At 35.8% G+C, this 16,007-nt stretch overlaps 1 protein-coding gene across 9 annotated transcripts in view; it reads left to right on the top strand.

The window, feature by feature from the left end:
- Positions 1-16,007, top strand: part of NAV2 (neuron navigator 2) — a 599,301-nt gene that overhangs the window by 550,491 nt on the left and 32,803 nt on the right. For all 9 annotated transcript variants that reach the window (XM_087951112.1, XM_087951110.1, XM_087951111.1 and 6 more), the window contains 7 exons: positions 2,280-2,440; positions 4,048-4,236; positions 8,612-8,664; positions 9,734-9,757; positions 11,067-11,141; positions 13,296-13,379; positions 14,614-14,725. In XM_087951112.1, coding sequence (XP_087807238.1) covers positions 2,280-2,440; positions 4,048-4,236; positions 8,612-8,664; positions 9,734-9,757; positions 11,067-11,141; positions 13,296-13,379; positions 14,614-14,725 — 698 coding nt within the window. The remainder of the gene's footprint in view (positions 1-2,279; positions 2,441-4,047; positions 4,237-8,611; positions 8,665-9,733; positions 9,758-11,066; positions 11,142-13,295; positions 13,380-14,613; positions 14,726-16,007) is intronic.

The raw sequence follows: 16,007 nt of genomic DNA, 5'->3' as shown, positions 1-16,007 counted from the left end.
TCTTTTTCCCTGTCTTCCATCTCCTTCCCGGCTGTTCTCTTGAAGCAGGTCATTATTCTGTCTTTTCACCTACATGCTTCTTTTCATAGCTTCTCAGCTTGAGCAGGATTTGTAACTATAGCTGGCTGGCTTTTCAGAAACCCAACTCACCAAGCTTGACTTGCAAGCAATAATTTGCAGCTTTTATGACTGAAATATGTAGTAACTGGATGATGTTATTCTCACAGTGTTAACTTCTGAAACTCAGATCAAGAAGAACCCAGAAGTCATTAAAAGTGCAGATTTTGCTATATGACAGCTGAAGCAGTAATTGTGCTTAAGGAAAAAAAGATGGCAATTTAATGATTAAAAATTAAAGTCTGTATTATAAGCAATTTGACATCAAGAAAAATTAGACTGAAAAAGGATACTCTCTTCTTTCAATGAAAACTTACAACTTCACTCCATTTATTGACCTAATTGTCACAAATTGAAAGTCGAAACTAATTCCACAGATATTGTCCATTCAATTTTAAACTAGATTGTGCTGCTGCTTTTTACAATCACTGAACTGATGGCTTTAAATTACAGCTGCAATTTATTCTGTGCTATAAACACCCTATTATTTGCAGCATCTTTGATTGTCTCACTGAGCTGGATGCTAGAAGTGCTGTGTAAAATAGAGGTGGGCTAAGATTGAATAAGTTAATTGGTTTGTAATATTTTTCCACCTATCCAATGTCTCCAATTATTAATGAATACTGTTTTTTAAGTTGAAACATTTAAATGTCAAGGAGGTAGGTATCTGTAGTTTGTTCATTTACATATTATTCTAATGTTTGTGTGCCTTTTTATGGCTCCAATTTTTCAATACACATGAACAACTTTTAATATCAGAAAATTTTACTGCAAAAATCTAGGTGGCCTAATTTTTTAGTGCCAAGTACATATTAATATCACTAGGTCACTCTGGAACATGAGAATTAAATATTGAAATCCCTACCAAAACCATGTATGAAATGTAACTGCTTATGCTTTAAAGGAAGTGTTTTAAAGAATATATTCACTTGCTGGCAGTGCTTATTTTATTTTTATGACTGGGAAGAAGGGGAAAAAATCAACACCTATCACATTACATATTAAATTCAGTCTTCATCAATCTGATATTATGATTGGGTATGATTGTGTATAAGCTCATATATCAACCACCTGTGGATAAGCCAGCCTTTGAAATTTTCTTATGTTTAGTTTTCATTATTGGCTGATTTCATGGCTAGTACATTTTTCATTGTATTTTGCCTAAAAATTTGAACTTATCCACAAGTGTATATGGGATGTGGGTACTTTAAAAAGCTGAGGAAATATACTCACAAATAAGCCTAACCAATTTTTCAGGTGTGTTTTGACACCTAGAATTCTCGGCTTACCCTTGAGTATATGGTACATATGTGGAGTGCAAAGGGCTGAGACAGTTAGCTAAGTCATTATCAGATGATGGTAAATATATGAACCCAATATGTACGCAATCTATAGGCATTCATAGATCTCCTTTTGCTAGATCTTCAGGTTTGATTCTTGCAATTCAGTTTTGAGCTTTTCAGCAGCATTATTTTAAGGATCTAATTTTAGCTTTTCTCCTTTCACTTTTCTACAAGCCAGTAGCCTCCGGGTATTTGTATACATATATTTGTGTAGAACCAATTCTAAAAATTAGTATTTAGTGGCAGCAGTGGCTGTTGGCCTTGTTGAATGAGATCATTGGAAGTTGTTTAAACATAACTAGAAGGCATCAGGTTTAAGATGTTCGCAAGTATCTTGTCAGAAAAGGAATAATTAACTGGCTTTAGATCACACAGTTGATTTCATGGTATCTTGCATTGACATATTATGAGTGGATATTTATAAGCCAGGAGGAATTGCAAACTATCAGATAAATTCATAATGTTCCTATTCATGGTAACAGATACTGGTAACAGCTGCCTTTATTAAAGCATTTTCTTGAATTTGACATTCAGAGAAACCTACTTGAATCCAGACTAAGTCATGTTTAAAGTAGGTCCACTGGAATCAATGGTTCCTACTTTAATCATGATACAAACCGATGTGTCCTAAATTTAAAAAGTTCTTAAATATCTGTCAGATGAAATCTTTCAACTAGGCTAATTCTACTGACATGAAAAGGTGTGTTCTGGCAGAGAAAGGTTTCTTTTCAGTTTTGCTGTTTTCTCTAAAATACTTTTATAATTTGGTCAAGCAAGATATTTCTGAGCAAAAGCTAAACCTGATTGTGATTTGTGCAGGTATACACCATCATCACAACTTCGCAATCAAGAGGAAGCAAAAGATTGGCTGCGTTCACATTCTGCTGGCGGTCTTCAGGACACTGTTGTCAATTCTCCATTTTCTTCTGGTTCCAGCATCACATCACCATCTGGCACTAGATTTAACTTCTCCCAGCTTGGTGAGTAAACTTTTATGATTCCTTTCAACTGTGAAAAGTACATCTTGTTCAAAAAAATATGTAAAATTAATTGGTGATTGATACTGATAAGCTGGCATGTGTTGATATAGCATGCCAGTTGAAACGTACCAAGCCAGTATGGTCATTATGCACATAATTTAGAGCCATGCAAGTTTTATGTTACATCTGAAAAATTATTCACTGTTTTCACTAATCTGGTTTTAATTATGTAATTGGGTTTTTTAAAAAACAATAATTTGTTTTATTTAATCTTCACTAAATGAACATATAGCTTAAGATCTATGACTTGATTGAGTCATAAGAATAATAGTTGTTAGGTTAGTACAAAGCCTCAAAGAGATTCTTTGTTTTTAATCAAAGCTTAATTGAACTGCCTTTTTGATACACACCCTGCTTCTAGAGGCTGGGTGAGGGTTTCATACCACGCTGAATTGACTGTTTCACTGGCCTTCAATAGAAGATATTGCCATCAAAGCAAAACAGCCAAGTGAAATAAAATCACTCACTTCAGTGCTTCCCATTAGAGTATCTTGCTTTTCTGAATCTGGGCAACATTTTAAAGTGAATTCCTTCAATGATCAGAATTGAGTCTCAGTGAAGCAAAATAGTATAATTTTGCACAGCCTTAACTATTAACTGGTACCATTAAGTTTGAGCAGGAGCCAAAAATCAGATCAGAAGATGAATACCCTGTTTCTCCAACAATATGGCCTCCCCCAATAGGAAGTCCTAGCATGTTTTATAGGCATGAAATGAAATTAAGCCCCTCCTCCCAAATTAAGGCCTATATTAAAACATGTTAAATGGGGGGGGGGGAATGGTGGGGGGTCTTGCCGTTAGGAAGTACTTTTGTTGCACACCCAAATATGGTGCTGCCTTCGTTGACCCCAATATGAAGTGCCCCACCAACGCCGAGGTCAACATCCAAGCCATCACTGCTTGCCCGCCCGAAGATGCAAGGGGGGGAATTAAGTCACCCCCGAAAAGACGGCCTAGCCATTTTTTCGGGGCTCAAAAAAAAATAAGACCTGGCCTTATTATATGAGAAACACGGTAGTTGAAAGTTTATATCATTATACCCAAAAATGTATGACCATATCACCAATTCTATGGTAAATATATACTTTTAATGGGTCAGTCTTGTTTCTGAAATCGTACTTGGTTATTTTTCTGGGAATACTACCTTCTTTATTTGATGTCTTAAGGGTACCAAATTACTTTATTGTGGGAAGAGAGGATTCTGATCCAAGAAGTTTTAGCTTTAAGAGTATCATCTCCAATGACTCTGATTGACTTGATATTCTAATAATGTCTGACTTTGTGCCTGACTACCAGAATTTCAGTTAGTACTGTAACTTGGTTACTATTCAGAATCAATATAGTAAGATGGTTGGAGTAAGCATGATTGTAGAAGTTTCTTCCAAGACTTCATTTTCTACCTGATTAATGCAGGATAAATTTTCAGAAAGATTTAGTTAGAGACTACTACTATTATGCTTATAGTAACAGTTAGATTTGTTCATTTGTGAAAGTAGCATAGCATGGGTATAGATCTGTGAATTTCCTATCTCTGGTTTGCTTTCTAGCGAGCCCCACCACAGCAGCCCAAATGAGCTTATCCAACCCAACCATGCTCCGGACACACAGTCTTTCTAACGCAGATGGCCCTTATGATCCTTACAATGACTCCCGGTTCCGGAACAGCTCAATGTCACTGGATGAAAAGAGCAGGACAATGAGCCGTTCTGGGTCATTCCGGGATGGATTTGAAGAGGGTAAGTGATCCAGTTCATTTTTTCCCCAAAAAGTTGAATCGTGTATGCATATGGGAAGGAATTTGACAAAAATTGTTTATTAATTTTTGATTGATGTCTATTTCCCTTATATTTATGGAGAAAGGGAAAAACATATTCAAAACTTTGTTTAACACAGTAGGCTTTGGATTCAATGAATGCTGATGTCAGAAAATAGGGTTGAAATCAGATGCCACTGTACAAGCTTATAATTTTTAGATGTGAAAAGATCTGTGAAATAGTCCACAAAGCCTTAATGCTACCTTTGAATGCACAAGACCTCTTCTTCAGACCTCCCATAATTTCCTAGGCTAGTGATCTTTCTCTTCCCAGTCTTCTTTTTTCTACTATCAGTTGAATATGAATTGGTTGTGCCTAGTATTAGGGTAATGATTTAACTTGGGGAAAAATAGTAGATTTTCAAAAAACAAACAAACATCTGAAACAGCTATACTACCTAAAAACTAGCTGTGGAACAAAAGACATTTTTTTTTGCTGACTCTTGATCTCTTGTTCACTGAGTTCAGCACTTGGGTGACCAGTTGGTGGACTAACCAGATCTGGTTTTTGTCAGAGATTAAAAAAAATATTGTGGAAGTTCAAAAATAAATTGAGTTTTTAATTGCCTAATTTAAGACCAGACTTTTCTTAGTATAGTTATTAAATTTTATGTTTAATTGTGATTTTTATGGGTCAGAACAATTCTTTTTTTACCATTTTACACAATTTCAGGAACCATAAATATATGGTTTAGACAGAGGTGGTATTCAGTAGGTTCTGACCAGTACTGGAGAATCAGTAGTGGAAATCTTGATTAGTTGGGAGAACCAGCAAATACCACCTCTGACTGAAGATTTTACAGTATTCTTCCCGTGCCACGCCCACCAAGCCATGCCCACAGAACCGGTAGTAAAATAATTTGAATCCCACCACTGGTTTTAGATGGAAATATGTGAATTTCTTGGGCAATTTGCATTTTGTAAGAACAGTAAATTTAATAAAAGAAAAAAAATGAAAAGTATAACAAATGAAAATATGTATAATATTTTCTTTGCCAAGAATAATTTTGGACTCAAAGCAGAATAATTCAATATGCAAGTTTGAAATACAGAAACATCATACTTGGTATTCAGATTTTCAGACACATAAGCACTTTGGTGAACTAAGAGGTTGTAAAATATTCTTGGTATTTGATGAATGTAAAAGTAAACTCCTTAATAGAAGAAATCACTGTGCTTTTTTGGAATTTGTAACAATAGCAGGTGATTTATTTTCATACAAGTTCCCCTTATAATGATTTAGGAATGTCTAATAGAAGCAGGATTCAAATGTCATAAAACCACATTTCAAAAACTCACATACCAGAATAAAATCACTACTGCAAACTTGATTAATTATATACAGTAACTGGGTTTGTAAAATATAATAGTCGGATTTACATATTTGCTCAAAGTGCTATTTATTTTTAAAATTACTGATACTGTACAATAAAAAAATTACTGATACTGTACAATAAAAGTTCCATAGCAATGTAGGCATGCAAGAATCATGTTTCACATAATGCTTAACAATCCAATTGTTTTACAAATGTTGACATTTGTTCAGTTTCAATAAAAAGTATTGAATATGCCCTTAAAACAGACCAAAAAGTGTACAATTGATGTGAGGAATCTAGAGATCCTACTTCAATAAATATATTGCCATTTTACTATTATTTTAATACTTTATTGAGTATCTACCCAGGTGTGTTGTTGGAAGGAAGGCAATCAGAAAGCAACATGCTTGATTTGCAATAATTATTCTACATAATGGTGTGCCATTCTGCATTGAGTCAGATTTATGAGTCCATTGCACTCTGCTTCTTGGCAATATGAAGTTTTTTGAGGACTAATATAGAAAGAAAATATCATCTTGCCTGTTCAACAGCTAGCCTTATTTTTCAAAGACTGGGGGATTAGCCATTTTAAAAGAAATAATATAGGAAGTGTTTTCAACTGTAGATGCACCTATTTTGAGCACCATTTAGCTTTGAATCGCTTTTGATACCAAAGCCGGATAAATTTATTTTAAATAATTATGTTTGTTTTTTAAGTGTAAATACATACATTTATATGTTAATATTTTAAAATTATTTTGTAAATCACTTTGTAAATATGTTTGACAAAAATGTATTTTTTCCTAGGTTTTTTTCCCTTAGGAAATATCAAAATACACTGCTCAAAAAAATAAAGGGAACACTTAAACAACACAATGTAACTCCAAGTCAATCACAATTCTGTGAAATCAAACTGTCCACTTAGGTAGCAACACTGATTGACAATCAATTTCACATGCTGTTGTGCAAATGGAATAGACAAGAGGTGGAAAGCATAGGCAATTAGCAAGACATCCCCAATAAAGGAGTGGTTCTGCAGGTGGTGACCACAGACCACTTCTCAGTTCCTATGCTTTCTGGATGATGGTTTGGTCACTTTTGAATGCTGGCGGTGCTTTTACTCTAGTGGTAGCATGAGATGGAGTCTACAACCCACACAAGTGGCTCAGGTAGTGCAGCTCATCCAGGATGGCACATCAATGCGAGCTGTGGCAAGAAGATTTGCTGTGTCTGTCAGCGTCCAGAGCATGGAGCATTGTCTAGAGCATGGAGGTGCTACCAGGAGACAGGCCAGTACACCAGGAGACGTGGAGGAGGCCATAGGAGGGCAACAACCCAGCATCAGGACCGCTACCTCCTCCTTTGTGCAAGGAGGGACAGGAGGAGCACTGCCAGAGCCCTGCAAAATGACCTCCAGTGGGCCACAAATGTGCATGTGGCTGCTCAAACAGTCAGAAACAGACTCCATGAGGGTGGTATGAGGGCCCAACGTCCACAGGTGGGGGTTGTGCTTACAGCCCAACACCGTGCAGGACATTTGGCATTTGCCAGAAAACACCAAGAATGGCAAATTCGCCACTGGCGCCCTGTGCTCTTCACCAAGCAGGTTCACACTGAGCACATGTGACAGATGTGACAGGGTCTGGAAACACTGTGGAGAACGTTCTGCTGCCTGAAACATCCTCCAGCATGACCGGTTTGGCAGTGGGTCAGTAATGGTGTGGGGTGGCATTTCTTTAGGGGGCCGCACAGCCCTCCATGTGCTCGCCAGAGGTAGCCTGACTGCCATTAGGTACCGAGATGAGAGCCTCAGACCCCTTGTGAGACCATATGCTGGTGCGGTTGGCCCTGGGTTCCTCCTAATGCAAGACAATGCTAGACCTCATGTGGCTGGAGTGTGTCAGCAGTTCCTGCAAGACGAAGGCATTGATGCTATGGACTGGCCCGCCCGTTCCCCAGACCTGAATCCAATTGAGCACATCTGGGACATCATGTCTCGCTCCATTCACCAATGCCACATTGTACCACAGACTGTCCAGGAGTTGGGGGATGCTTTAGTCCAGGTGTGGGAGGAGATCCCTCAGGAGACCATCCACCACCTCATCAGGACCATGCCCAGGCGTTGTAGGGAGATCGTACAGGCACATGGAGGCCACACACACTACTGAGCCTCATTTTGACTTGTTTTAAGGACATTACATCAAAGTTGGATCAGCCTGTAGTGTTTTTTTCCACTTTAATTTTGAGTGTAACTCCAAATCCAGACCTCCATGGGTTGCTAAATTTGATTTCCATTGATAATTTTTGTGTGATTTTGTTGTCAGCACATTCAACTATGTAATGAACAAAGTGTTTAATAAGAATATTTCATTTATTCAGATCTAGGATGTCTTATTTTTGTGTTCCCTTTATTTTTTTGAGCAGTGTATATTCCAGTGTACTTTCCCTTACATTGCTGACTTACAATTAAATGACTCTTTTTACCTAATCTTAGTCACACCAAAATATTCAGTCTTCTTTATTTACGAAATCTTTTAACTCCCTTTTACTGTTTATGCTTCAGGCCAACAATATGGTGAAACTGGACTGGTCAGTTGAACCTTTACTTTGTCTGCTTCTCATCATCTTCTGTTCCATTTTCCATGCACTATCATAACCTTGCAATGTTTGAAACACAGCAGGCAGGCAAATATTTACATCCAAATAATGATTTTTTAAAAGCTTGATTTGAGATCATTTTGGGCTATGGTCTGTATAATGCTTCCATTTATTTCAGCTTACCTTCTGATACGTCTGCAAAGATTTATGTTCAGTAAATATGTTCATGACTGGTGATGCAATTTTAAAATAGGCTGCTGGTGAAATGTGTAGCTCTTACGAACATCCGTAATATGTATACGGCTTATGTAATAATCTGCTGTTGTTACTTATCATATAAAACATAAATCTGATGGCTAATTTGTTTATTTATCTTTCCTGTAGTGCATGGTTCATCTCTATCTTTGGTGTCAAGCACATCATCTATTTATTCAACGGTGAGTGTCATAACCACAATAAGTCTGTATGAAGTATGTAGCAAAAAAATGTAACAGATTTAATTCATTAAATAGGACTATGGACCTTAGAGCTCAAACTAGAAGAAGGAATGGAATTATTATTCTCCCAAGGAACTTCTGTGCTTTGTTGTATTCTTATCCTTTGATTCCTATAAAATGGACAGAAAATCCTATGAAATCAGTGGATGGAGAAACTCAGGCTGACAAACTGCTGAATCCAGTCCTCTTGGACTTAAAACTGTAAAAGCAGAAGTGAAATAGGGAATTACATAAGCTCTCCTGTTTGTTTTATGTAATACAGCAGTTTCAAATGAAATATTATCTAGTGAAAAGTGGATGTCTTTACTTACAAAAAGTGCTTTTTAAGAGAAGTACACACTGCTAATTAGCCAGCACATAACATAATTTGCCACTAATGAAGAAGAGTATGTCCCATTTGATAAGTTCCTGAATTAATTAGTAAAACTATTTATAATTACAGAACTGGAGCAGAAAATAATCAGTGAAATCAATATTTCTTTCTGCCCTTAGTCAGTGGCCCTTTTGGGTACCATTAACCAGTTCCATGGAGAGAGGTTGAGGGCGTGGTTTCATCTTCATCCTGCACATGCACGATGTCACATGGCCCGGGGATTGGGGAATCCCTAAATCCTATAAATCCGTGCTCATCACAGAACAACTTAGCTAGAAGGCAAAGAACAAGAAACTCCATTTTTTTGTATCAGGAAAAAAATATAATAGTGTATCTTTTTTTTAATGTGCCTGCTGCATTTACTGACATTATGGAATAGAGTGCAATAATATTTATTATTTATTTACAGTAATATTTTGATGTTTCTCTTTTCATATTATACAAACTGCACATCATGAACATTATTAAATGGTAAATTAATAAAAATAATTGTGGCTTGGACAACTTATAGCTGAATAAAAGCTGTTTTGGATTAAAAAGACTTAAGTGTTTTGAGTGACAGGTTATTGGTAAGCTGAACAATTAAATGAATCCACTGGTTTTAATACAAACAAAGTCTTCTTTTCCCCCCCATAGCCTGAAGAAAAATGTCAATCAGAGGTAAGGAGGATTTTGTTTTTCTTAAAATTACTAAACTCAGTGACTGGTACTCATTTTAAATATTTAGATAATTGCATATGATATTTCATTTTTAAAAAGTCAGTGATATGAATATAGCGGCCTCTTAAATTATTTATTATTCCTCTTAGTATAAATCTATATAAATTAAGAGGAATAATATATAAATGTAATATTGTAAAAATTAAAATTTGTAACAATGTAAATTTATATAAATATAAATCTCTTTCACCAACTTTATTGGAATACCTTCCAATGTGTATGGTGCTGTACACACTGAATTATTGCATGTACCAATGCTTCAGGTACAGAAATGGACTGAATCAAATCCAAAACATACACACACACACACACACACACACACACACACAAACACACACACATATTCAAATGCTCAATAAATTTTGTTCTGTATTCTGTCATCTGATCTAACTATATGGGCTTAGACATTACTGGGTGGAAATATTGTTTTGATTTTATTTTTGCATTTTATATAAAGAATGAGTTTGGAGAACTGGACATTTGCTTGCTGATAGACAATGCATTTTGTATTAAATATATTGACTGAATTGAGAGTGAGGTAATACTTTTAATCTAATCTAGTGCACATGATGTAATTTTACCTGAATACCTTAGAACCGTAATGATTAATCTGTCTGCTGGCTACACTCCTATGTAAACTCTTTAAGAAGATCTACTAGTGGAATTTGTTAATACTTAGATAATATTTACCCAGCATTTAGAAAAGTAGAGTTTTCATATGTATGTCTTTCTCCGATCAAATATTTCTGAAAGCAGCTAACAAAAAGACAAAAAATCTCCATAAAAGTAAAAAGAAGTTTTCAAATTAGTAAATGGACAAAACTGCTAAAACCATCGTAGTTTATTCAACTGTACAAACAATAGTGGCTTTATAAATAACTACATCTTAGTCCATCATTGTGTCTGAGCTAAGTCAGTAAAGTAAGTGGAAAATAACAAATAACAATAGAATAAATAATAATGGTTATCAGCCATATATGAAGCAATTGAATTGCAACTGATTTGCCAGAGGATCAGGAATGTAAATCTGGAACTGCTATCAAAATGAATTTCCAGAAAAATCGATGCCATAATGCCAAAGGCATTATTTGCAGTAGTTGAGCCATTATAAGTAGTTGAGTCAGTCATTATAACTGTGCCAATAGTGTGTCTTCCAGAAGTTATATAGGGTATTTGTGTGGGTGGGTGGATATGTGTGGGTATTGAAGATCTTGTTAAACAAAACCATGTTTTGAAATACAATGTTTAGATTCGCAAGCTGAGGAGGGAGTTGGATGCATCACAAGAGAAAGTTTCAGCTCTGACAACCCAATTGACTGCCAACGTGAGTACAGTTCAGAGAGACAGACAATGATAATTGATGGTAAAAAAATGGTCTGAACTATTCTATGGCTCTGAATAGCTATATTTTTAAAAGAAAGAAAGAACATTCCTTCAATGACTAAAAACGTTCACTTTAGATTTTTTTTTATTGAAGAAACAAATATCAGGCTAGTACTGTAACATGTCAGCTTCTCCAAAGATTTAGGGAGTGTGAAGCCTATATTTTTCAGTATACATTTTCTGTGTGTTGACATTAATCTTAAATGTTTGCATGCATTGCAATTGCTGTAGTTCCCAAAGCAAACATGAAAATTTAGGGATCAGCTTTTCTCTTTTTTTCCTTCCTTTCATTGTAATGGTAGAAGATAATCTGTTTTTAAATGAATGATTTAGCTCCTTCTCCTTAAATGACCAGGGAACATTCAGTGTGAGACTGTAATTTCTGTAAAATTAGCTTGCTCACATGATTTTTCTTTCACAAAAAGGGTTTGACATTCCATATGTGGCTAGTTTTTTGTTCAAGCAGGCACAGCTGTTGAATTATCACAATTTATGTCAGTCATAAGTGATAGTCTATAAAATAGTTTGGAAATGAAACCAACTCATCCAGAATGATGGGTTTCTAAATATATATCCTACCTTTCAAGTGGCTAAATGGCTAAATGTAGGGAAATTACTACAAGTAATGCTGTTTTGATTAATATAGAATAGATCATGAATTTAAAAGATTCCTCTCGTGCATTAAACCAATGTTTCCCTTAACAATCCCCAGGTGTATGGACGTCAACTCCCAGAATTCTCATTGATAGCCATGCTGGCCATAGAATTATGGGATATGAGCACCACATACCCGAAAATCGCTGGGATGCCTTGCTTTCCAGAACTGAAGCTGCTGAAGCTTCATTTACTATGAAATACTTAGTTGTAAGGCTTAGCCATTTATTCCTACACAGTGCAGGAATATATTAATAAGGTTGCTGCTATTCAAAATGTAACGAACATTTTTCTTTTTAAAAAGAAAATGATGGGAATAATTGTCCAATATTAAACACATTTTTCACTTCACATCACGAAAGTCAGAAATTTGATTTCATCTTAAAAGCTTCCTCCCCACACTTCTCTCTTTTATTTGAAATGAAAACCTTTACAAGTATTATAGTTAGCACATTTTTTCCCAAACAGGAATTATTTGCTCCAGTATTTTTAAATAAACATTTTAGCTGTGTAATACATGTACTCTGGGCTAAGCTTGTTTTGTTTTCTGCCATTTTTCTCACAGTCTGAGTCTGGTTTGTTTTTACAGCAGCGGAGAGAAGTTAAAGCCACAAATCCCAATGTTTCAATCTTCTTTATGGTTGTTTTCACGGTAAATGTGAGGACAGATATGCTGGTGGGCGGCTGCAGAAAACTTACCTTACCACATAATCATAATAAAAGAACTGGGTTAGAGAAAAAAGCTGCCATCTTTTAGACTAGGGTTTCTCAAAGTTAGGAACTTTAAGATGTGTATAGACTTCAATTTCAGGAATTCTCCAGCCAGCCATACTGATTAGGGAATTCTAGCAGCTGAAGTCCATGTTTCTTGTGGAGTCCCTAGTTTTCTGTTCTATTGGTACCACCTTAAAATTTCTAAATTTGACAAACATTGCTTTAGACCAGGGGTGTCATCATGGTGGTGTCACATGATGTATCAGGACTTTTTCCCACTTCACTAAAATGGGCGTGGGGATGGCCAGCGCATGACGCATCCGGTCCGCAGGCCAGGAGTTTGACAGCCCTGCTTTAGATTATGTATCAGAGATGCATGTTTGTATCAGATCCACTATCAGCACTCTGCACTGATCACTAACTATGTAACAGTATAATGTGAAGCTCTTATTAATTGGAACAGGTGTCACAGCTCTAAGTAAGGAATTGTGGAAACTTGTTCCTTGATTTGGTAATGTTATCCATTCAAGAAGTGTATTGCCAGTTGGTATATAGAGCTATTTGATTTTGCTTTCCACATCTCAAGTGTCTATGTTGGGTTTGCAAATGACATTTGCAGCAGAGTGGAACTATCTGTGGATTATCATGTATGCTGTGCAGTATTTTTCATTTTTTTTCTCATGTGGATAAGCTCACAATCAACTGGATCATATCATTTAATTTACAGGCTCACCTCGTGGCAGCATTTGAGCAGAGCCTAGGAAACATGACCATTAGATTGCAAAGTCTTACCATGACTGCAGAACAGAAGGCAAGTTTGACATTCCCTTGTTTATTTCCATGAATAATGATTCCAAAATCAACTTTTTGAAATTGAGTTCACCGTAAGTAATGATTTTGAGATCAAGCTAGCAAGCAAATTAAACTTTACTCAGCATATGTCAGGATTCTGATTTGCTCTTTTGCCAGTAATCAATGTATAAACTTTCCTGGAAGAAAGAATATAAGAAGAAATTGTTGGCTATTTACCTGAGCAATTAATGTCAACCTAGGTTTCTAATTTCCATTCACAGAGTTTTTAGAATCCATAATTTCTTGACATTCTCTCTCCAATTCTAGAAAATTAGTATTTTAGGACTTACGTATGTTAGAGAGTGAGCAGAAATATGAGTGAGCGAATAATAAAGCAAAAATACCTTTGTTTGATAGTTTCAGTTGCATCCCATTCAACTATAGCTAAATAGTTGAATAGCCAGATGGTTTCTTATTTTAAAAGTTTACATAAAGGGAGATATGTTTATCTCTGAAATACAACAACGCTAAATGATTCCCTTGGACAGTATTACACTTGCATTGTGTTTTCCTATAACTATATAATATAGAAACAATTCTAGCTATAAGTAATAAATTTATCATATTTTCTATCTACTAATACATTTTAAACATAAATCAAGAATATTTTCTGTGGAACAGTAGACCTATCATAAAAGAAGAAAAATATATGTCTACTTAGACAATTTTGGTGTTACATTTTTCCCTTTGATGTAATTTGGGATAGTAGAATCTTCTAATTGTGCAGTCCTAGACTTGTCAGCTGAGATGTCAGGTCCCACAAAATTCAGTAAAGGCTCGTGAATAGGTGACTGTTGCCCAACACATTTAGAAGTTCTAGTTTTGGTTAAAGTGCCTAAAACTTGAGTAATGCTTTAGCACCAATGCCTTCTCATCTATGTAGTTTACTATATAAGTGCTAAGGCAATTGAATTTTAAGGCATCATAGTGTGAATGAGAGAAACAAAATATCTATGACAAATCGATGCATCTTATCCAATGGATTGTGCACATGGCAAAAAATATTGATTAAAAAGTGTTGTGCGTGACTGTACACCCTATGATTGAAGAAGTGAGACATGCTCCATGAAGTTGTTGCTCAGGGACCAGCCACAGATTTACCAGTGTTAAAACATTTTTCTAGTTAATTGATTGTACTTATTGAAACCTTCAATGTGATTTTTTTTTGTTTGCTTGATTTCTTCATGCTTCAGGATTCTGAATTGAATGAGTTAAGGAAAACAATTGAATTACTGAAAAAACAAAATGCTGCTGCCCAGGCTGCCATTAATGGAGTAATTAACACACCTGAGCTCACCTGCAAAGGTAAAAAATCCAAAATACAATCTTTACTTTCAATAACAATGTAGCACTCTGAGGACATTCAGCCTCCTGATAATAGCTGATGCAAAGTTCTTTCCTAGAGACAGATAATTATCAATCTTGAAAGTGTCTTTCATGAAATAGTAAGCCTATATTAGTCAATAATCAGTTGTTATCATTTATATACCAGTATATATATTTTATATCCTGAACATTTAAGGTGGTTAACCAAAATCAATAAACCAAAATTGGGATATAAAAAGTTAAGTGTAGTTATAGTGTATGTTTAAATTATCTTTAATTTTTGGTCCTAATCATTTTAACACTAAAAAGAATATTAGAATTATTTAAGTTAAGAATATGACATTATTATTAGTATTAGTTTACCATAATTTTAAATAGTTGTAGGTTTTTTTTAAAAAAAAAACATAGTTTTACAGTAACAGTGTTCAGATATATGAACTGCACTAATATCTGCAGAAAGAAAAACAAAATGAAGCAATAATTACAAATTGTCTTGCCACTCTTTGCCATACCTATCTGCCTGTCTATAATTCTGCAGTCTGTCATGGGCGTGTCATTGCCCTTTGGCCTTTCCTTACTATGATAATCTTACACAGCAATCAGAATTGGTCTGTTTTTTCATTTTCCTTAATTAGTGCTGTTTTTCTAGTCTAACTTCTGTGATTCCATGGTGTGGAATGGCAGGCAGGTGAGAAACAGTGTGTCACAACACAAATTCCACCCCTTGCATGTGATGGCATTACCCAAGAAAAAAAGACTTGTGTTGGGATGTCACAAAGTACATTTCATCATTTTGGACTTACTGTGGTTAGCTGTAGATGCTTCTGGAGGCCACTTCTTTTTCCAGTGACATTATCTCCCTACAACAACTGTGTCATAAATAATTATGGATAAGAAACTGAGTTAGGTATAATAAAAGAAAAGCAGGTTGAAAAAATACAGTGTAAAGGTCCTAACTGTTTGGGTTGTTTATGAAAACAAAATATACCGTGTATAGCATCGTGCCTTATTTTTTTTTGAGCCCCGAAAAAACGGCTAGGCCGTCTTTTTCGGGGGTGACTTAATTCCCCCCCTTGCATCCTCATCTAGAGCGCCCCACGGGCAGCCTCACCACCAGCCACTCCTAATGGGTGATCATGGTGAAGCACAGAGAGCTCCCTATTCCCACCAAACACCTTTGCTGCAGACCCAAGACCTTTGGCACCCACCGCTGTTGCTTTCCCTTCTGCCCATTCTGCTGCCACATTTGGAGCTGCCGCTT

This window comes from Notechis scutatus, chromosome 1, assembly GCF_049901735.1.
Source record: "Notechis scutatus isolate UNSWTSFEM ecotype Mainland chromosome 1, rNotScu1.2, whole genome shotgun sequence".
NCBI classification, from domain to species: domain Eukaryota; kingdom Metazoa; phylum Chordata; class Lepidosauria; order Squamata; family Elapidae; genus Notechis; species Notechis scutatus.
Note: the sequence above shows the minus strand (reverse complement) of the source record. Positions and strands in the feature narration are given on the sequence as shown.